We start from the raw sequence: 23513 nt of genomic DNA, 5'->3' as shown, positions 1-23513 counted from the left end.
GATTTTACCAATTTTGTCACTCTAATTGCTCAAGGAATAAATTTAGGAAGCCCCAGACTACAGCTGGGTCCCTGTGCAGTTCAGCAGTGGATCTGATAGCAAGCATTGGTGGCTTTTGCCATTCCTCTGCCCACTCCGTGTCCTGGGGAGTGTGGTTGAGCTGTGGAATGGACCAGTGGAATGATCTGTCTTAAAAATCTCAGGGGATTGTAATGAATGGTCAGAATATGAGAAAGCAGGAATCTTTTAATTTGGAATTTCTATAGGAGAAGTTGTGTTTTGGAACTTTAATCTGAGAGAAACTTGTCTGTTAGTTGAGTGATAGTAGATAGACAAGTGAACTAGATGTAGTAGATTTAGTGCTATACTGTTGTTTTAAGTTTTAACCTAACCAGAGGCATTAGCAGACTTCAATCACTAATAATTAAATTTCTATTATATATTTATATATATATAGCAACAATTTCTTGATAATGCTCATGAAAGTTCTCTTTATGTATTTAGCACACCATGATCTTTAGTGGTGATCACTAAGTTAAGGGGAAGCAAGCTATTTCTGTGGATTCATTTCCATTAACTAGATATTTCTAAGTATTGGTGAGCTGAAACCATTTCAATTTGAGGTGGTTGTTTACTGAAGCATAAATTGAAGTTCTGTATCTATGGATCTAATGATCTTGGCAGGAAAAGTAGTGGGATTCCTCCCCTTTTTCTCAGAGGAAGGCTTGAAAAAGACATCCTGTCAAAACCAGTAGTCTCATGCTAGAAGTTGAAATTGCATGAACTGTACTTTTCTTCCCCGACTTTTCTAGCATGTCCATAAGTATTTCACAGGGGAAAATTACACCACTCTCAGCCACAGTTTTATTCACAATCATACAGTAAGTGTGATAAGTACTTGACTTCTTGCATTATCCTTGTGCCGGGGTCATCCTAATCTTTTCTCTGTCACTCCAGTGTGAATTTATGTCCCAGCCAAACTGACATTGCAGTCAAATATTTGGTTTTCACAGGAACAGATCAATATACACAGCATACAGCGTAACTGACTTCTGCCTAACATGAATTGTGGGTAGCTCTAAAATGGAAACAAGCTCATTTTGCCCTCCTGCAAATAGCAGTTTGATGTTGTTGTCTCTCTGAAGACTAGTGTTGTTTGGCAGGTGATAACTGGTACTCTGTTGCTAAGTAGTAGGAAGTGTGTGTGGTGGCCTATGAATCAGAGGTGACAATATCCCACCTGAAATCACAGAAGCCCAGCTATTCTCTGGGACTTAATGCCCCAGACTGACCCAGAGCTTGCGTGAAGGCTGAGAAGCTGTGGGAGGATTACTATAGACACCATGTTGGATATTTAAATTCACAGGAAAGCAGTGTTGTTTAAAGCTCATATCTAAATTGATATCTAAATCAATAAATGATAACATGTTTATGTTGCATCTTCAGAAACAGCAGTTGCACTGATTGGTGAGAACTGCTGCCATGATTGCTGTGTCACAGTAGCATTCCATCTGTATTTGTCAGTGCTGACCTAGACAGATTATGTTGTGTAGCTGCAGTGTAGGACTAAATATCTCACAATTCCCCATCTCTTTCCCTCTGATCTTTGTCTGGATAAGAAAACTAAAAGGGAGCACTTGCCAAATTTGGGAATTGTATCTGGCTCCTGTTTTTTTGGCCCCACTCCAGCAAGCCACTTACACATGTCCTGCCAAGCTCAAGGTTAAGCATGCACTTTACTGCTTTGCTGGATTGGAGCCACGGTGGAAAGGGATAAAAGATGGTGTTTTCATGTTTTGATTGTGACTGACAGTTTGGCCTTTCCTACTCATATAAAAATGTTAATTACTATAAGTCTGTTGCATTAAAAATAACATTCTCTGTGTAATTTAAAGGTAAGGGAAGTTGTTTGCTGAAAGAGCTGCATCTCCTTTTCCTGAGTGTTTAAGATTTTGCGTACCCTCACTTATGCACTGTCTGTGTGTTGCCACCATGTGATTTATAGTTTGGCCTCACCCCTTTCCAATAATACCTCAGTTCTTCCCAGTGGAGAGCCACTCTACAGGTGTGGTCAAAGACAAAATTAATTGTCACAAATGCTTAGAGACTCTTCAAATAACACAGATGCTAAAAAAAAAAAAAACAAATTGTGAAATATTCCTTTACAATGATTTCTGTTGATATTAGCTTATGGTAATATCTAGTCTGTACTCCTAAAATGACCTGCTGGTTAACTGAGGGATTAATAGATTGGACTTTTCAGCTGAGTAAATGAAACTCGTCCAGAATGGGCAGGCTATGGAATCCCAAAGCATTCTGTTGAGAAAGCCCCAGATAAACCTATTCTGAGGGGCACATGAAGAGGCACAGAAGTGCCATGACAGTCCCTACAGAGGGCAAATAGGATCTATCAGTGTGAGCTACTTCTTCCTGTGTCACTTACTGGGATTTCTTTGTGTGACAACTCCAGCTAAAGAAGCAGTCTGACTTTGTGAGTGCTTTTTAAAGAAATGACAAACTAGAGAAGTCCTGTTTCATTCATAATGCAGGTATTATGTGCCCTTGCAGCATTCTTGAGACAACGACTGCTTACAAAATAGTAGGAAATTATGTCATGTTCTTTTCCTTAGCTGAAAGAAAAGATAACTGCTAGCGTATTGAACTGAGCTGTGTGTGCTAATTCTCTGTGAATCACCAGTGATCTACAGATAAATTTGGGAGCTTTTGTGGATTGCGTTCAGCTCTGTGTACTGTTCTGAGTAGGAAACATTATCAAATGTCAGGTTAGATGAAAGATGTACACCTGCTTTTTTAAGACTAGATTTTCATGACATTAGCAACTTGGAGAGTTAACGGCATCAAAAATACCGTGGCTTATCATGTGTTGCTTTCATAAAGATCACGCTATTCTTACTGATCTCCAACTGTGTTGAGAATGACCTGTGTCTACTTTACTACTTGACCTATGTGTAAAACAGATTCATCAGTTACTGTACCCACGCTTTATTCCTGAATACAGGCTGTAATTATTTTAAAATCACGCCAGTTTCTTTTTCCTTCCTGTGCATTCTGTAGCATACGTAGAATCTGTGTTTCTGTATGCATTACCATGGGCAGGCATAGGAATCGAATCCTCGTTTCCTCCTACATTATCCTGGTTGTCCACTTGCCATGGCTGTCCATATGTCATGAATGCATGGCATGTATTTGCTTTGAAGTGGTTATATTTGCAAACTGAAATGCTTGCAACTTGAAAGGTGCTTGTGACTTTTTTCCAACTTTCAGTGCAATATAACAATTTCATTGCCCAAATAACAAATTAATTGCATACAGAACACTTGTAAGTATGTGGTTTGCAGTTCTTTAAAAGGATATTTTTACTCGCAGTGTTCATGAAGAATCAACAAATTTATGAAAATTAATTCCTATTTGTAAAAACTGATATGAAAAAGCAAGGCTAAATGAGCGTAATGCATTATTTACAAACAATTTTGTCCAGTTTTCTGTGCTTATGGAGTTGCTGCACACTTTAAAAAAACTAAACAGTATAATAAACTTTGTTTTATGAAAAAATTACACTACAAATTCCCATGGTAAAACTTATTTCATGGAAAAATGTATTTAATTTCTGACAGAGGAACTTGGATAACTTCAGGCAAGCAGCCAGTTTATGACTCTTAAGCATATTGTCAAGGCAACTTTCTTTACTATGCTCATGAGAATATTTCCACTGAAATTATACACACTGCCCTAGAAGCAAAGTGTTAAGCAATGTTTAACTTGGAGGTAAAGATTTAATTAATATTTGTACTGCTAAGCATGCATTTACATGCTTTGTACTTTATTGTGCTCATATTATTATTAATAATAGATTAATCTAGACTGGTTTGAGATGTACAGAAAACGCTGCTGATTAGTTTATCTTTAATCCTGTAAAAGGAATACAGAAATATGATTACAGATCAAGTTCCCCTGAAATCACTGAAGAAATTGCCACTGTTCTCAGAAGGCAGGTAGGAACTATTGTTGTCCAGAGTTATTGAAATTTCCTGAAATTGGGATTTTTTTTTTTACATTAATGTATATGAATTACTTAAAATGAAGTTACTTCTACTTGAGAAATGTTGAACAGAAACTCATTGCATTCACTTCAACTCCCTGCCCTTCTGTTCTGATGTTATTTAGGAAACATTTACTGTCATTCAGTGCAAGTCTAATGCTAAGAGGCTTAGCATAAATGTGATTGATTCTGAATAGATAGGACTGTTAACTTCTATATGGAAAACTGTTATGCAATTTCATATAGTGAGCTCTTGATACATGCCTTTATTTACTACTAAGAGAGTGATTTATGTATCTCTATTCTGTATCCTCTATAGAATTCATCAGTTTACATATTAGATTTAAGGAAAACAAACAAGAAATCAGCCAAGCAAACACAACAAGAAAACATCCAAACAACTGGAATGTAGGTACTGGAAATATTTGAGTATCTTTAGTTATAAGAAAAGGTGCCTGGTCCACCAATGGCATGGAGGTTGAAGTTCACTTTCAAAAAATGTTCCTTCTAATGTGGTTAAGAACAAATATGTTGATTCTAAGAATAAACAAAATTTTAGAAGAACCTTATGTTTCTGATGTAATTAATAGGCCTGTAGTCACAAAAGATCTCCCTGTGGAATATTTGTGTCGTAGCCTACACTTTTTATGGGGCACGCTGAACTTCAGCATGTTTTATTCTAATAATGCAACTTCAGCTCTTTAAACTTCCACTTTTGAATTCAAATTCTAAAATGAAGCATTCTGTACGTTAAGTTCTTAAATCATAAGTGGTCAATACCAAGGTTTTATTCTGAGCAATGTCTATGCAGTAAGCAGACAGCTCTTCTCCTCTCCTACAAGTTCCTTCTCTGAAAGAGTTGTTTGGCACTGGCACGGGCTGCGCAGGGAGGTGGTGGAGTCACCATCCCCAGAGGTCTTCAAGAAACATTTAGATGTTGTACTAAGAGATGTGGCTCAGTGGATTGCTGGCAGGTGGGCAGTTGGACTGGATGATCTTGGAGGCCTTCTCCAACCTTGGTGACTCTATGATTCTCCCTTTTTTCAGTTATAAACAGAAGTTGGGATAGCTTTCAATACAGAATTGGTATTTCTTTTTTCCTGCTGGAGAATATTTAATGGACTCCCAGTCTACTATGTAATAACAGTGTATCTGCCTCAGGATCATCTTGGACATGAATCCCCTTCTGCAGGTCTTATTTCCTTCTATCACCTTAAAAGGCTCCTACTACCAGTAGCTTTCCAATTTGAGTTCTGTTGAAGAATCTGAATTAGGTTTGATGAATATGGAACAAATAACTCGTGACACTTTGAGATTTACTTGTTTAAAATCAGGCTGGTAGTGCATTATATCATGCGCTTTTTACTGTTCTATAAAGCAATTTATCGTATTTTGAAGTTTAAATGTGGATCAAAGTACTTTATTGAATCAGCTCCTTTGAAGCTCACTGACCTGTAGCAAATGGGGAATTCATGGTGGACTGTATCATCAAACTTTGATGCCTGGGACTATTAAAGTTTAAACTTCTCATTAGAAAGTTATTAGGAAACAATTTTTAAGTGTGCTTTTTTTTTTTTCTCCTGCCAAAAATGTTGTGGAGAGCTTCAACAAAAACATTTGAGAATTGAAATCAAACTTCTATGCACAATTTTCTCATATGTGTCTTATAAATAAAAACATAATGCATAATTTCTATCCTAGCTTCAGTTAGCAGTATGTATGTTTGTTCACAGCTTACTTTCCATTAGTTTCTGAACTTTCAGCAAACTTGCTTTCGCTTTTGTCTAGATTTATTCATGCCAGAAGTGCCTCTTTTCATTTGTTCCAATCTCTTCTGAATTATCTTTAAAAGATAAAGAGAGACAGTGACTTACTATGGAGTTATATTCTACAAAATCCCATTAGTGTAGAAAGCTCTCTTGATGCTTGCAAGTATGAACTCTGGCAACTACTGAATGCCTTTTCTTACCAATAAAGTGACTTTCATTGAAAATAATTGGGATAGAATGACAGAAAATAGGTGCTGAAAGGCATATTCAATTACCCTCTGCTTACTGTAGTAGATTTGTTAATGCTGGAATGATTGTTCAGATTCCTTGTTGCCATGTATCAGAACAGCCCCACAGGAATCTGTAGTACTTTCTCAGTTTATTTGAAGATTTGCCTTGAGATCTGATATAAAATAAATTCCGAGTTGGAAACTTTGTCAAAATTTAATTCATGCTGAGTACTCATCAGCAAGTAAGGTTATTTTACAAACAGGGCTTAGGTAGGAGCTAATAAAATGTGAGCGTACCTGAACTGTTCTCTGTTGGATATTTGGTTTTAATCTTCTTTAGAGGAAGAGAGGAAAACGTAAGATTTCAGGGACTTCTCTATATTATCACTGTTTCTCAGTTAAACAAGGATTTGGCATCCCCTCTTTTTGGAATTCCTCTTTGAGAATCTCCTCTGAGATTCCCCCTATGCTTCTTTGGTGGTCTGCTTTTATAGACAGACATGGTTTGTTCTCCATTCATTGAAGATTTTAGGAAATCTAGATTTTCTAAAGGCAAATACTCTTTTACCTGGGCTCAATCCTAGCATTCTGCTGACAGATTTTGTTGCTTAGCTAGCTGTACTCTGAGAGGTGAAGCAGGGCAATATGTAATGAAATTCCTGAGAGAGAAACATATCTACACACACGCCACTACTGGGTTCAGTGGTGTTGATCACTTTTGAAATACCAGGCCTTATTTTCATGACCTAATTTAGTCTGGCGTGGGAATTCTGTTTGCAGTCAATTTGGAACTTGCACATTTCCCACTGTGTGTGGCAACCATATCTGTTTCATCATGTGGAGAGCCCAGATGAACGCTGATGGTGATGGTTAAATTTGTTCCACAATATACCAGTGTGTAACTCTGAATGAATGGTTTGAACAAGAGGTTTACACAGGCACACTAAAGAGACAGCGTCTCAAAACAACATGGCATCCAGACAGGGTATAAATGATGTATGCGACATGGTCATGGAGCTGTACGTCACATGGACATGATGCAGAGATGGCTATGGAAAATACTCACTTTTTCACTTGATTCTGCTTCCTTTTGGCTTCTGCACCCCTTTGGTGCATAGCAGGGAAGTTGGAATTTGCATTTAGTGGAAGAAATTACACTAACAGACATACATTTCACTCATAAATGTATCACACAATTGCTGAGTAGACTGACAGACAACTGGTACAAATGGTGCATAAACATTCAACGTTAAACATTGTTGAAGCAAATGAAAATTTTGCGCTTAGGAAGGAAGGGGCAGCATTTTGTGTTAGTTTCTAATTGTTCATCAACAATTAAGGGCAAAATTAGAAATGGCGCACTGAAGAGAGCAACCTTTTCCTTTGGGCTGTCAGTTCTTAGACAGAGTTAGAGCAGAAGCAGCGTTGGGTGTTCAGTACATTCATGGATGTGGACACCGCGAGGGAATGGAGTCACTGTTGGAGTGAGATGGAAGTGCTGTGCTGTGTGGCAGTGTTGCAGCCACTGACTTCCATCAGGTAAGGGGTCCATAAGGGGTCCACCTGGTGCTTGTTGGTACCTAAACACATGGGGCTCTGTGCACTGCAGTTACGTCTTTCCAGTGACTGGGCTTGTGGGAATGGAAGCAGGATATACAGAGTGATAATCTGCATTGGACCACTGGGAGCCTAGGGATGACTCTGAAATATCTCAAATACTACTGTGGAGTGATTCTTCCTCTATGTATGTGCTGAATATGGAACAAGTATAGGTTGCATGATTGCTGGCTTTATAAATTGGTATTTTGAATCAGGTTTAGGCAACTTGCTGAAATTTCTAAGAATCTTTTTATCAAACGGGGAAAAAAATGTTTTTGTTTAACTTTCACGTGAGAATGTCTCAACCCCAAGCTATTGACCCCGAGCAGCTCCCCCACGCTGCCGCAATGCACGTCCCCGCTCTGCCGGCCGGGCCGCGTGCTCTGAGCCCCGCGCTGCGCCCACCTGTGACGCCATAGTGAGGAGGGGCTTTTCCTCTGCAGCCTCATCCCTCGGAATCTCCTTCATCACCATAGCAACAGCCTTATCTGCCGCCCTAGAGCCTTTCCCCTACAACAGGGAAACCAACAAGGGCGAGTCAGCAGCAGCCCGAGCGGCACCCGCGCGACGCGACACGAGACGGCGCGTACTGCAGGAGGCAAGGTCTGGGTCGACGTGGAATGCACAAACACTGTTCAAAAAGAGCAATAAATCAGCAGTGAGCCTCTAAGTTAGCGTCGTGGTGTCTAGCCATAGTCTTGTTATTTGTTAGAGTTGCCCCACTGAAGTCAACAGAAGTATTTCCTGCTGCCTTGCTGCAGCCAGGCTGGCCAGAGTAATCCAGGCCAATTGGAAGGATTGGGATGTTTTGCAGGGTAGGTGTCCGAATGACTAAGGGCTGTGTCATCAGCTCCTCGATTTAATTTTGGTTACCACAGAACACCCGTTTACCACTAAAACATTGGATAAGGCTGATGTTGCAAATGAGGAACAGATCTTTGTTTTTCACTGAGGCAAACTCTCACTTAAATTTGGAAGTAACCTATAGGGCTGGGCCCAAAGCTTTTAATAACTCTAGCAATATTTTAAAAAGCAGCTTACATGATATAAACTCTGTGTTTTTGCTAACGATATATGGAGCCAAGTTCTGCTGTCATAGTGCTATGCATCTTCCAAAAAATCATTGAACTTGATGTAATTTAATAGAAATTTTTCTTAAAATGCACTTCAGATACATTCTTTTTTGAATCAAAAGAGTCAAAAACATATATTCACATCTAATTTAATATTTTAACCAAGCACAAAATGCCTTAATGTTGTCTGCCACACACTTTGTAGCTGAACTCTTTGCTTTAAAAGGGTATTTATCTTCTTGAATTTGTCTAAGTATCTGTATTTTCATTTCTATTACTCTTGAAGTGGCAGAGGATGCCTGATCATGCACTGAGCATAGCAGCAGAACCGTGCTATGCTGGAGACCCCAGGCACATCCTCACTGTTGTACTTGTAAAGCTCCCGTTGATTTCAGTAGAGGTTTTAGCTGTGCAAAGACTGCAGGATCTGACTCCATAAAAGCAGCATTTTCCTCTACACTTGAATATATTTAAATGTTTATTAACAGAAGGGATTCTTTACTACCATAGCATATAACAGAACTACTTCCTCTAGCAAAGTATTCAGTGTCCAATATAAAAGAAAAAAAAAACAAACACAAACACAACAACTTCTTTATGCTGAACTATATGACTATATGGTTTTTCAGAAACATTTCATCTATTGCGTGTAAGAACTCAACATACTGTTGTGTTTTTTAGAAGAGATTTTATTAATTGACAGATCCTTAATAGGTTTCCTTGCTTGTGCAACATAACCTGCTATCCTAAAGAGAGTTCTTTGCATGCTGCAAGAAATTCACAGAGCAAAAGTGTGTAAGTTATAAGCATGCTGGAGTAATGGTGCCTTTGATATCCAAAGAACTGCAAGGTCATGGTAAATTTAATTTAAATATACTTAAATCAATGAAAATTACTTCTAATTACTAAGCATATCAAAGGTTCTTGGCCAATTATGTATTTATTCTGTACATGACTCATATGATGCATTTCAGGTCTATGAAGCTCCGTTATTGAATGACATGTGGAGCAATCTTTAGCACTATTTCCATGCTACTCAATTTTTATAACACTTAGTCCTTTTGTGCTGAGTGATAGACCAAAACAGTTATCAGGTAGAAAGGATGCATTGGAAAGCATGCAGTGCTTTTTATTTCTTGCAGAGTAAAAAACCCACCAAAGCAAAGGTCAGGTCACTTTTTTGAAGACAGAGCCACTTTTTCTTCAAGGTTTCACCTACTGCCTGAAAAGAGTCATGATACTTGTATTAGTGCCTGCTGTTAACCTTTCATAAACATAACTGCAAAACCTTGGGAACGGGTGGTACCGTATATGACCCGTTTCATTAGCTTAGTGTGGATATAGCTCAGCATAGAATAGTAACCTGATGAATACTTATGTTTGTGCTGTTTCTCAGGAGTGAATGTGGTACATCAGCTAGTTAAAGCAAATGGTTCAATACTGCTTTTTTATTGGGTGTCTTCAGCCTTCCAGAAAGACTACAACTGGACAAAATCGGGTTGATGTATTTCTGGCTCCTCAGCCTATGATATGGAAAACATTGCCCTGAAAGTAGTAGTTAATAGGCAGTCTCCTGGGAACCAAAGAGAGAGACTACAGAGTAGCTTAATGGCTCAGATTTTTGTGGAGAAGTAATACAAGTGACCAATCTATTGGTAGGTCCAGATGTTTATATTAGTAACTAAAGATGGATTTAGCTGTAAGGTATTGAAGGTTAGAAATTTGGTTTGGTGTCTTTGCTGTAATGAATACTTCTGCATTCTGTCCTTACCTATGAGGTGATTAGGCTGAAGAACTGGAAAAAAATGATAGTTCATCTGTGACCAGGACAACCTTTTCACTGTTTAGAATTGCAGCTGAAATGATGATCTGTACTGCATTTATTACCATGTTCAAAGTACTCGAATCTTCAGCAATAACCACTGCAAGATTTACGTTTGTTTTTAAAAGAAAAGGAGATTGTGGCTGCTTATTTATTGGGCCTTTCTGAGTTTTGTGGAGGTTTTTGTTTTAGTATTTTGGCTTGCTGTACATATTTATCTGTTACAGCAGTTTATAGTAGATCAAACCCTGTAACTGTAACAGCCAATTTGAGATTTGCCAGATCTTTAAATAAGCAGTTGAGAAGGCAGACTTGCAAGTAAAGTTATTTTCTCATCTAAGTAAAGGCTTAATGAATGAATCTCATCATTTTCTATTTGTCTGCAATATGTTGATGGAAACAATTGTGATACAGGCCATGACAACTCTTCTTAATACTCTTCTGGAAAACCACATCCAAGTTACTGTTTTGACCAACATACTGTAGAGTTCTTATAGAAGCCAAAGACACGTTGGGATTATTCTATATATTAGTCTTTATTTTTTTCTTTAAACTTCTAAAATAACCAAATGCTTCGTATTTATACAATGGAGATGCCATGCTTGGAAAATGCACTAATTAGTCCATCTTAAATCAGAGACTGGGAACAAAGATAGAAATCAGAGGTGATGTTTGCATGAAATGAGTGGTTCATCTTCCAGAAATGTGGCTTAAACTTGTAATAATTGGTGAACATAAATTACTCTTTCAAGTAATTTTGCTTGAGTTGTGTTTTCGTGTGGTCTGATGCTGAGTTGAGCACAGCAAAGGGCAAATTTAACAGTACTCACAGTTAACTAGAAAAAGTGAGAATTGAGAATCTGTGTCATATTCTTGCTATGAACACTCAGAAATCCAGTCCAATTTCTGCAGGGGCTCAAAACAGGTATTTCAGTAGTCCTGGCACTTACTGTGCCTTTTGCCTTGTAAGTACACTGAATATTTTGTACTTCAACTTTTCAGTCCAGAATATTTTGCTGTACTTTGCTCTGTTGAGTATTATTCCCGTTTGCTAAAGTGAGAATCAGCTTAAATAATTGGGCAGAGCAAATGTTATGGAAGATGCTTTAAGAGTATCTTTCAGTTACAGTAGCTGTAATCATTTATGTTATGAGGAAGAACGAATAGGGATCCTGTATATGTTGAACTTGGGATGCTTGGCTGCTGCCCAGCTCCCCAGGCAGCTGATATATTTGACTTTTAGTACCAATTTAGCAGCCTATTCAGAATGGGTTTTATGCACTGTAAATCCTTGTGTTTTGTGTGATTTAAAGATGAAGGGACATGTATGTCTTCAGCATTATGCTGTGAACACTTTTACCTCTCAAAATGAGCATGCACAACTAGGCAATGGTACCGTGAGACTTCTAGTGCCCACAAGGTTATTGTGAGCTCTTGATTTTGCATAGGAATGTGTTGTTATTTTAGACTTTTATTTTTATTTTCTCAAGCTTTTCTGCTTGTGTTTTCTCCATATGTCTTTCTTTCCATCATCTATGCTTTTCTCGAGTTTCTTTTAGTAGCATATACTGCATCTTATACGTCATTAAAAATAATGAGAAGCCATATGGTGAGGCAGTTCTATGACCCACTAGAAGATGGATATTTAAACAGAAAACTCCCTTTAATTGAGGCTGTTGGTACATTTCTAACAAAGCACGGTATTCCTAACGTAAAGGGGACATCATTCCTTTGGGTAATGTGGAGCTGACAGGTGTGGAGGTGTATGAATGAGTTACAGGTCCTAAACTGGAAGTAGTGTTGTCAGGGTAGACCAGCTTTCAAGTCCTGAGCTAATATTTCCAATATCGTACTTGCATCCTTTAGAACCTCTCATCAGCTTTTCTGTTCATGGTGGTTTAAGCTCTTCTGACTCATGACCAAGTTGTTCATTCTTATGGTAAGAATATACAGTAAGCCTTGCCCAACAAATAATTTACAGTAAAGCAGCTAAGTCAGTAATGGCTGAGTTCTATGTGTACTGAGAATGAAAGAAGAGAGAAATCAAAGATGATCATTTTGATGGAATAATTCAGACTTCAATATTTAGATGGAAATACATACACATATGTGTATATATTTTGCTACATACGTAGAACATTGACAAAGAAAGATAATGTCTGATAAAAAGGAATTGGCACAAACGTTCAGATTTACCCTTACTGAATTGGGCCCTGTTTCCATTTAAATGTCAATGCTGTGGCTAAACTGCATTCTAGGTTTAGAAACATTTGCATTGAAAATAGTCTTGTTAGGGTTTCGGGTTGTTCATCAGTAACTGTTGCATTACGTGTGTTTCCTTTAGACGTTGTCTCATTTTGATGCCTACAAATTCATTTTGAAAGCCAAGTGGGACTGCTTCCAAAGCATCTCCAACGACAGCTCTGCAGAACCCGTTTTGCTCTAAAGAAACCTTGAATTATTGTCCTTAATGCCTCTGATCTGAAAGATGCTATGACTGTAAATTGGTCGAACATCTGCCAAATTAACTCCTTTTGTCTCAACTAGTCTGAGTCCTTAGGCTAGTATGCTGAAAATACAATGAAAAAAAAGGAAACTTGATTGGTTTTTTTTCCACTTAAGTTAAAAAGTTTTATTCAAAATACACATCAGGAATATACCTAATCAATGAGATGACAATTTTTAATATTTGAATAATGTAGGTCTAGCTGTAAATAGTTTTTTAAAAAAGCCTGTAATTCAGAGCAAAGACTGGAAGAACGCTGACTATTCTGAGGTTGTTTAAGGTTCTGGTGCTTTCATGAAGTGGTTATATAATGTAGCTGCTTGTGATTGCCTGCGTGAGCTGCTTCGCATCTCTTTCTTCTGTGTAAGCATCATCTTTTATTAAGGCCATTTTGAATAAGTAGAAGCATTTCTCTTCAGTGTTTATTTGATTGACTTGATGATTTTGGCCTGCATTTTACAGGAGTGAGTCTTTGGCCTGTACAATTGTGTTCAACTTCAAAAATTTCTGCGGCTATCTAGAGAATTTGTCTCTGCTTAGTTTGCATCAAGGAGCATTGTGAAATTGTTGTGTTTATTAGCTGGCAATTTAAAATTTATTTGATCATCTTCAGCAGAGAGAATAATACCAAAATATTGTCATTTTAAATTGGGGTTTACTTGGTTGACTTCAGTGTCACGAGTCCCAGGAATAGCATATAATAGTAACAGGATTCGTTTATTACTCTAGTGCCTGTACTGAGTTAGAATAAGGCATTCCTCCAGTACTAGTTCAAGTGGAATTCAAGGTGCCCAGATCACTTGCAAACTAAACAGACTGAGAGGTGCATTCGTCACCAGTGATTAAGCACACGCGTACTGCACACAGGATGTGTGAACCAGTTTGCTCCAGCACATAATGCATTGCTCTCTCTAATGTGTTTGGGGTTCCTTGCACCTGAAAGCTGCTACCCAGGTGTGAGTGGCATTATCTCCTACAGTGCTCAGAGAACGTGGGCTAACAGCCTACAGCATGAACTTAGATTAAAGGCTGCACTGTCAGTCTGTGCTTTCCTCCTTTGAGACAGGAAATATTACTGCTGAAAGTTTACTTTCTGAGTAACTAGAGGGCTAGAAGTGGGATCATTACTAAAAAAAAAATTGTTAATTTTTTGCCTTGAAACAGCCAGTAAATATTTTGGTATTTGATTTGAAAACTATTTCAGAATTACATAGCTTTTACATATTTTTCTCTGTAAGAATCACTTTGTTGAGTTTTAAGGGGTAGAAATCAGAATTGTTTCAGTTCTTTGACAGCCTGCCCTGCCCCCAACACCGAGGGTGTTAATCCAGAATAATGACTCATCTGTTTAATTCAGTTGAAATGAGTTTGGGCTACAAGAAGTGATCTATAGATGGAGAACTTCTGTGTTACTGTTAATGCTCTTCAAGATGTAATGCGACAGCTAGACAGAGCACGAATGCTCCTAGACAGGAGCGAATGACGTGACTAACAATAGTAGTTCAGAAAACAATAACTTGTGCTTTTTAATTTTATTTTTTTAGGAAAAAATATCTGAGAGCTGGTAATTTTCAGTTGGAAAAATTGGAGGTTTATCAAAGACCAGGAGTGAAAAATTGTCTTTGTAGGAAATTCAGAATATGGAACATTAGCCTGAACAAATTGTTGATTACGAGACAGCTGTTTCTGAGCCTGTTTTATATAAAATGCTTTATAGGTTAAAAACAAGTTGGATGTAGCGGTAGGGTAGCCCTCAGTGAAACTGATAGGTGTTTTCATTTCGCCTCAGGCAATGCCTTGAGCTCCAAAGCTTGAGATGAACACTAATTTCTTTGTGTTGCAAATGTTTAGAGATGTTGGGAACCTTGATTAGAACAGATTTTGCTTGGATGTGTTTTTGCAGTTCTGCACTTTTAAACTCTGTTGTTGTATTTCTTTTGAAGGGTTCCTGTATTGTCACATAGGATGTTTTGACAAGCAAAAGTTTAGCAATTAATAAAGCAGAAGCATAAAATGTTATCTCTAAGTACCTTGTAGCTTTCTGTCTTCAATCTCAGACTAGCTTTTGCAGAGAATAGAGGGATGATCACTGGGGAGAGATAAGTCTGCAGGGTGCTTTCTGTCTCCAAACAGTGTGTAGGCACAGCAGATAACCAGAACCGTGCCTAGAATATGATACAAGTTTGAGGTGGTTTTTTATGTGTGTGTTTATTTTTTTTTAACGATACAGACTCTAATGTTAAAATGATGTCATCTTTGCTCAGTCTTACTGGAAAATAGAAGAAATGTATATTTTCCAAGTGTTTGCAAGCTGAAGCACTTTACTCTTCCTCCAGTTGGGTATCATTACGAAGCCATTCATTCTATAGCTGTACACCTGGATAACTGAAAACAGAACTGAGTCCCACTTGCCCACTATTTTTTGTGTGTGATTTCTGTAGCTTGAACGGAGACTTGGCAGACATTTAGAATGAGAAGAAGAGGCAAAGCAATGCAAATTAAAAGAAAAAAGTCTCTCTTACAGAACTTAAAGAAGGCTCTGCATGCATACTAATCCCATCATATCCGGTAGTTACAATTCCATGAGAGACTTAAGATCATTTAAATCCTGAAACTGAGGTTTTTGGCATAGAAAAGATCTGGCAAACCTGTAGAGAGTATAACAAATTTTAATCAAAACTGCTGGACATGAGGGTTTTCTGTTGTTTCCTTTGGGTTTTATGTTACCAGACGGGGGAGGGGGGTGGGGGAAGGAACAAAAAAAGGCTGTTACTTAATGCTGCTGTAGGGATGGTTATCCTCTGAAAACCTTGAGAAAAGGTATTATTATTTAGGAAAGGTAAAATTGATGTTGAATGAGGGCAACTGGTCTGATGCCCTGTTGCTTTGAGATTCAGGTAAAATTCTGCACTCTGTTTCGAATATTAAGATATTCAGTGAATGACTTGGCAGATGTCTCTTGCTAGGTGCCTCATTTCAGAACTATTTTAAACAAGTGTTACTTCTAAAATAACTGTTATTTGGATTCTGATTTTGTTTACAAAGAGAGCTTGGACACAAAGATGGTTTGTAATGTATTCTCATCAGTATTAACTCTTATTGAAGATTAGGGTGAAAATCTCAGGATTTGAGTTCTGTAAAGCTGGGGTAAATGTTATGGGATCAAAATCCACGCTTTCACTTTAACTCTTTTATACAGTGACATGTGTTATAGGAGAAGATTTAATTCTGCTTAGCATTTCTGCTTTATCCTTGGCTCTTTGTTAAACAGACAGAAGAGTATGATCTGGATTTCTTTTGAAGTTACTTTCCCATCAGACCCGTGGTTACTCTTGCACATTTGAACTAATAAGAACACATCTTGCTGAATGATGGGTTTGAAATCAATAGGTCAGGGTGGTTATGATTGAATTTATTTTGTTTTTAAAATTTAATTTCTTACAATAACTGTGTTCTCACCAGCCAACGTTCTGAATGCTGCCAGGATACATTTAACATTTTCTGTAAAATAAACGTTTGATTTCCTCCATAACAGAAACATTTGGTGCCCTCGAATTTATGATGTCATTTTTCTGCCAGAACTTAAAGATTTGAGTCCTTTCTACAACAAATGGAAACTAAAGTAGAGATGTTACAGTGCTTTGGTGATAAAGAAGCCTCGGGCTATATCCTTGACCCCAGAGTCTTTATTCTATGTCTCTTGTGCTTTGTGTTCTTGGTAACAAAGGCTTCTAAGTCTTAGTGTACTTACTGGTGAGAATAAGGCTCTATTTTTAATACAGTGTAGTAGGATATGTTTACCCCTTTATTTTTCTTCCCTAAAAATAGCAGTTTGCCATTTATCAGACAATAGCAGTAGTAGAAGAGGCAGTGGAATAATGGTGTGACTGCAGAATAACTTAATGTCCCTGACCTGGTGATGGCCTCTGTGCACAGTTTCTGCCCTGGGATGATCTCATCTGAAGTATGTTAATGCTGCAAAAGCAGCCTTAACAGCATCGTATAAGCCCATTTGGAGGAGATTATGCTACTATCCCTTCATTTAGCTCTTTGTTTATCACACTGTCTAGAAACCTTCAGGAAGCAAGTTCTTAATGTTGAGGTATTATGAGCATAGTCTGAAAATATTCTTAATTCTTTGGTGTGTACAACTACTGTGGAGAAGGAACTTTGCTAATGCTGCAGGAATTTAATTACGAAAATGAAAAAAAAACAACTGAGGCACAAAAAAGTAATTAGAACCTAATCAGAAGTTCAGCTGTGCCTTGGGCAGTTAAAGGCTCATTCACCAATCTATACCAATTTTAGCATAATGGGCCACATCCATGGCGTTTGTATAAAAATACTCTTTTGTAGTATTCTTGGCTTCTGTGGATTTGACTCCAATGACAGTGATTAATGCTGGGTCTGTGCTGCAAGGACCCAAAGGCAATATCTACATCTCTTACAGCAAGCACATCGCTAATACAGATGCACTTTGTTTAAACAGGTGCTCATCTTCTCCTGTATCAAGTTAATGTAATGCAGTTAAAAGTAATACTTGTCGTGTTACCTCTCTTATTTATTTCTATATAGAAACAATCATCTATTAAGGAAAAAAGTAGTTTCTTGATGTTTAGATATGTTTTTAGAATTCTGTAAGCTGGCAGTAAAAAGAAGCTGGTAATGGTAAATTTGTTTACAGAAAGGTTCTGGATTCTCAAAACTTCCTAATTAGGATTGCAGGTGCAAAAATTATTAAATCATCAGTTATGCTTGTTGTGACACTTTAATGCTTTCTAGGGGTAGAAATGGTACTAAATCTTCCCCACAGCTCAGGGCACGATCCCTTCTGGCTGCAGAGGTTAAGCTGTCTGACAGCAGAGTGACAGCTGTTGTCAGAGTTATTTCTCCTTAGAGGTTCTATTAAGAAAAAAAGATCCGTATTAATCTTGTAGCCCGGTGCTATACGTGCTTGTATGCCCTTCCAGAAGAACACACTCATTTAGAATGAGCAGTTCTTGAACATTAAAATAAATCTTAATCAAGTTAACGAGCAATGATGAGTGAATGCCATGAAGGTACTTGCGGACTGCCTCAATAAATGTTTTGTAACGAGAGGTAATAAGGGAAAGCAGCTTGCTTGTGTTTGCTATTTGTGCTATAGCCAGGATGTAGCTGACAAAAACATGGGAGGTGGTCAGGGTACATCTAGCAGCTTCCCTAGGGGGATTCCCCCAGAGGGACCCTTAGGGGAGGTAGGTGAGGTGAGGAGGATAAGATAGGATGTTACAAATAGGAGGTATCTCTGTGTTTCTTGGCTTTGTATTCTGCTCAGAAGGGTGCAGCTGAGCCAGCAGGGGAAAAGAAAGAGTAGATTTGCTGTCCAGCAGTAAGTCACTGGTCTCCTGGTGGGTTTAGACAGAAAATAGCTTTTCTATTGGCACTGCTAATATCAGTCTGTCAGCACTGTGAACTTTGTGTTCACTGAAATGCTTTGCTGCTTTATTTCACTTTGAAAGCCTTATAAATAAGGGAGGCTTGATCCAAACGTGACTCTTGACATCAGTTTACAGCATTTCACGTTAACGGGACCCTGGTGAAATAACATGAAAGATGGCACTGTCAAGTTGGATCAGCAACAGTTACTTCAAAAACAAACATATAGGCATATGCTTAGACTGGCAAGGAGTGGAAGATTTTTTTTAGCCCGGATAGAATGAGCATAATTGAGAAAAAAAGAAGCTGTCACAGATGGTGATAGCAGTGAGAGGCCCAATGGCATGTGCTTCAACCCAGAGTTTGCTCCAATGGAGAAACTGAGGGAGGTGGGATAGCATACCAAACATGTGCCAAAATCTCAAGCTCTTAGAAACCAAACCTGCATGTTTGTAAAATGTGAATCAAATCATTCCTTCTCTTAGATGCCCATGAGCAAAGAAGACTGAGAAATGTGTGTGATGGTCCTGAGGGACCTGTGCCAGAGAGCATCAGGCACAGATGAGGGAATGAGGACTTCCAGGAGTGAGGCAGCCTGTGGTATTGGCGTGGCGTAGCTCCGTGTTGTCAGAGGAAGGACAGGCGCTGTGTACTCCTGCAGAATGCCTGGCAGAATGAGAACACAGCAGCGTTTCCCTGTGCACGGGGGTGTTGTCTGGCTCCACAAAGGAGCTGCCTTATTTGAAACCCTGCCAAGCTGTGGCTGAGCTGTGAAGGCTGAGCAGAATGTACGCAGCATGGTCAGGATTTTCCGTTCCCCTTCCTTTTCACACCTTAACATAAAGTGCCCTTGGAATCATTAGCAGCCAATAAACTCAAACAGTTGATTTGCGTTCAGTGAAGTGAAAAGGAGAGCTTGGAGCTATTTTTGCACTTTCCTTTCCGAACTGAAATGTCCTCTCATCAACCACACTTCAGTTTTTCACACATTTTGTCTCATTTCATTAATGGAGTAAATTTGTTGGGTCGGTTACAGTGGCAGTGATTAAGGACAGTTTAGCTAAGGTGGACCAAGAACTTGTTCTTGTTTTGTGTTATACGAAGGACCATTTCTTTTCAAATATTACTGTGTTATCCTGAAAAAAACCTCTTTCTTTCATGCCTCTTTTCTCTCACAAGTAGAGGAATACATGCAGGTAGCCTGAAATGAGTTGTTACTAGATACAAGGCATTGACTGTGTGCAGAAGTGAGCTTTTTGAGGATAAGTGTGGATCCGAAGTACAGGCAATGAATATGAGCAGTATGTGTGTCTTGTGCTGCGATGTGAAATGCCAGTATGAAGTTTCCTTGTTGATTTGTAAAGCAAAGGCTACGTGCACAATTAGCTTTCTGTCCACAAGAGAAAGGTCAAGAACAAAACCCAGCCTTGTTTGTCTCATAGCTGCCCACCTCGGAGTTGCTATTACCACGCCTGTCATCTTTAGCCTGGCTTTCACGATTTGAAGCCAGTTATTATAATCTAATGAGAAGTATTACAGGCTTCAGTAAATCATAGATGGTTTTCAGTTTTTACAAATACTGTAGAAGCTAAGAAAAGGAGAACTTGGCAAGGGTTGTCGGTAGGATTTTTCTGTAGCATTAAGCAAGTAGCTTTACATTTGGGGGTTGCATGCACCATGTGATGCAGTAATGCCTTGTAATTCCTGTCTTTTAGAGTTGTTAGACTGCGTGTGCTCACCTTAGTTAACCATGTACATAACAGCTACCAAAAAAGCTTTGTTTTGTACATCACTTGTATCTCACAGGTATGACCCTCAAATATACATTCATTTATAATGAAAAAATATCAATTCATGAAATTTGTAATTCTCACCTCTCTAATGCTGTCCCTGAGTGAGAGAAGGTTTGCTGTCTAGCTGTGCCCTTAGCTCAGAGAAAGAAGAAGCTGAGAGACTGGATTACTGCCTGCTCATGCCATGCACCCACAGAAGCCATTTTGCAGTTTGCTTTGTCACTTCTCTTTAGTGGTGCAGAATGCTGCTACACCCAGTGACTTCAGCGACCTGCTCAAGTGACACTGCTAGACCTGCTGGGAAGTTGCAGAGGTGTTACCTTTCTTCTCCCAGGTTCACCCTTCAAGCTACGTGTGATGTTGTGCAGAGAGAATTTCATGAATGTACATTTCTGTTCTTTGTCTTTTATCATTGGCCTTAGAATTCTCTGCTGACCTTCCTCTTTTTATTTTCTTGCCACTTTCTGCCTTTTTGTAGTGGAACCCAAAAGGTCCCAGAAGCCTTTTGTCATAATGGTGTTCTACTTCAAATTATCACTTGCTATCTGTTTCGTGCTATGATTTGTATACATCCTCCTAGTAAAACATGTATTTGCATACATCCTACTGTAAAACAGTAATGTAAGTCGATTCTTTGACCCTCATTTTTACTCTTCTGTAAATATATAAACACTTAGAAATTTGTCCTCTGAGAACCGTGTGCTCAATGAGTCAGAAATGGTATCAGAACTAACATTAGAAATTTCTCTTGCACTTTTTGAGGCTTGGCCTGATGTATGTTGCCCACTGTCCTGTTATGCTGAGTATCATACCTAGAACCAATCAGCCTGTGAAATACTCTTATTGAAACCAGCAAGTTAGAATTGCACTGCAGACCAACAAAGCACAGCTGTGATTTCTTATGAACACAGATTACAGTGCAGCAGCTATTGTTCAATGTTGGCATTTCTCCTGACTTATAGTTTGATTTAATATTATTTAGAAAAGGACATTTGTATGGACTGAAAGATAGAGCGCCTTATAGAATGCTCTGAATAAAGCTGTTCCCAAGTAGAACTTCTGGCCCTGTGCTCAGCAGTGGGGAAAAATTATTTTTAAGGTGGTTATCTGCCTACAGAGAAGATGGTGGCATATTACTGTAGGGGACTGGACATTCGTGTGAATCTGTGTTCCTTCATTTTCAGTTTTATTCTTAAAATAAGAGCGTGACAGTTTTGCACAGAAAATCATTTCAAAACAAAGGTCAAAAACTGTAAAAAAAATTCTCAACTTAAGAGGCTTATTTCTTTCTTGCTGGGTAAATAAGTCTTTGCATAGTTAATTCTTCTTTCCCTCAGTGGTACATCAACTAAGAAACTTTGTCTTCACTTGAGCTCTGCATTTTTGTTCTCTCCCAGTAGGACAACTGCGTTTCAGAACCAGCAGGCTTCCCACTGTTAGGGATCTATAAAAAGATTCTCTTACTGATTCATCTTCTAAATGTTTCCGCGACACAGTTTTGATGTTAAAACAAGTATGGAAGTTTGCTTGGTGGCACATGAATCAAGTGACAAAGCTTTTGTTGACAAACTCACACAGCAGCTGTCGTGGGGTTATTATATCTGTCACTGTGAGGCTCACTAGGGAGCAGGTAAATGCACCCTGAAAGATTACCTGTGCCTTGAACGCAGTGCTGATGTTTCTAATGCTTTCTCTCTTTTCATAAAACTTGAACAAAGCAGCACCAAGCTGTGTTAGTCTCCTTGGGAGAGAAGATTTCATTGAGAAAACTTATCTTATTTTCTGGGTCCCAGATTGTGGTTCAGTGACATAAGTTATGAAATTCTGTGCTGGGCTTTACACCTTAATTCATAGTGTTAATAAATAGGGGTGTCTTAAAATGAAATGGCAATGGAGACCTGCCCCTATCCAAACTTACACCCTGAAAGTGCATTCACTCGATGTGTGCTGATCTGTAGCTGTTATATTTCCGCACAAAATTGTGTTCATCTGAACATTTGCAGAAATTGCATGCAGCCGTCAGTCATATCAATCAATCCTTTTCAGTGAAAAAGAAATGTGGGCATTTAAAGTGATCTTACATACGTTCAATCAAAAGTGGTTGGTTTTTTGTTTGGGCTTTCTACTTTACACTTATTTTTGGGGTTGTTTTCACTGTTTTCAGGGATGAAACGCAAAAGAGAAAAACAAGGTTTCAAAGCTTATCTCTTTTCTTGATTTTGCATTTTGTAAGAACTACCTGATGTCAGCAGCAAGAGGAATAAAAGCAGTGGGAGCAGGGAGATGTAAAGGAATCTCTGAATTTGATGGTGAGGCTTAGCAGTCAGCAGGAAGCTTTACAAGGCGCCTGTTGGCTCTGCAGTAGAGCAGAGCAGCTCCTGAGAGCTGGATGTTTGGGTTTTTTTTTCCTGGCGTCCTGCTGGGTGGATGAATGCGAGGAAACTCTTCTGCAGTAGAAAATTCAATTAAAAGTGGCTCAGAATTGTGAACCAAAGCCAGAGGCCCTATAGGAGCATACTGGTGAAAAATGCGTCCCTGTGATAGGTAGGTTGAAAGAGAAAAGGGAATGTGGCACGAGGGGTAAATAGGAAGCACAGCCATCCCTCACCACTTGCAAGGGAAAACGTTTTGCTTAGTAATGTGAAATAAAGGATGAAACTGTACTTAAACTGCAGCCATTATTACTACAAGAAATCGAAATTTTACTTCATTTGTACATAAAGTGATTGAAGTGAATAAAGGGCAACAAAAACCCACTCTGTTTTCCTTCTATGTTGCTGGAAATCTAAGCTATGAAACAAGGTATTGAAAAATTACAATACCATTTCGGTTTATGGAAGTCCCCAACAGTTGCTAGCTTTTGTGGTGTAGAGCCAGCAATTAGCAAGCCAGGTTAAAATGCAATAAATTCTCCTATTGTAAGGTTTTACACTGCTGCCTATCTTTGTTGGTGTTGCTATGTTGCAAGTCTGTGAGAACCTGAGTACAGTGTGTTCTGCAACTATTTCCTCAAACCAGTCTGTTGGTAGTTCACAGCAGGAATAGTTTTGCATATCTCCTCTACTTTCATCAAGGTCTGAGTAATGCAATAATAAATACAGAAAATATATCCCATGTTCTGGTTGTAGGTACACGTGAAAGATGAAAGCTCGTCTAACATCAGTACATCCATCTATCTGAACATGTATAAAACCAAAATCTCACACAATTAGATACTAAATATAATGCTCTATTAATAGTTGG

General features: G+C 38.6%; 1 protein-coding gene, 1 long non-coding RNA gene and 1 other non-coding gene across 5 annotated transcripts in view; 1 reads left to right on the top strand and 2 right to left on the bottom strand.

Annotated features, from left to right (window-relative positions):
• Positions 1-23513, bottom strand: part of PEX5L (peroxisomal biogenesis factor 5 like) — a 92560-nt gene that overhangs the window by 28796 nt on the left and 40251 nt on the right. For 2 of the 3 annotated variants that reach the window (XM_052687344.1, XM_052687347.1), the window contains exon 2: positions 8064-8168. The exons of the other annotated variant lie outside the window; for it this stretch is intronic. In XM_052687344.1, coding sequence (XP_052543304.1) covers positions 8064-8168 — 105 coding nt within the window. The remainder of the gene's footprint in view (positions 1-8063; positions 8169-23513) is intronic. 3 annotated transcript variants of the gene reach the window in all.
• LOC128082797 (uncharacterized) overlaps positions 1-23513 on the top strand; it is a 55519-nt gene that overhangs the window by 28907 nt on the left and 3099 nt on the right. The window lies entirely within an intron of this gene.
• Positions 881-985, bottom strand: LOC128082845 (U6 spliceosomal RNA). Its single transcript, XR_008207866.1, has one exon. It is a non-coding gene; the product is annotated as a U6 spliceosomal RNA (small nuclear RNA).

This window comes from Tympanuchus pallidicinctus, unplaced genomic scaffold (assembly GCF_026119805.1).
Source record: "Tympanuchus pallidicinctus isolate F22 unplaced genomic scaffold, pur_lepc_1.0 scaffold22, whole genome shotgun sequence".
Taxonomy (NCBI): Eukaryota; Metazoa; Chordata; class Aves; order Galliformes; family Phasianidae; genus Tympanuchus; species Tympanuchus pallidicinctus.
This window is presented reverse-complemented; position numbering and strand designations above follow the sequence as displayed.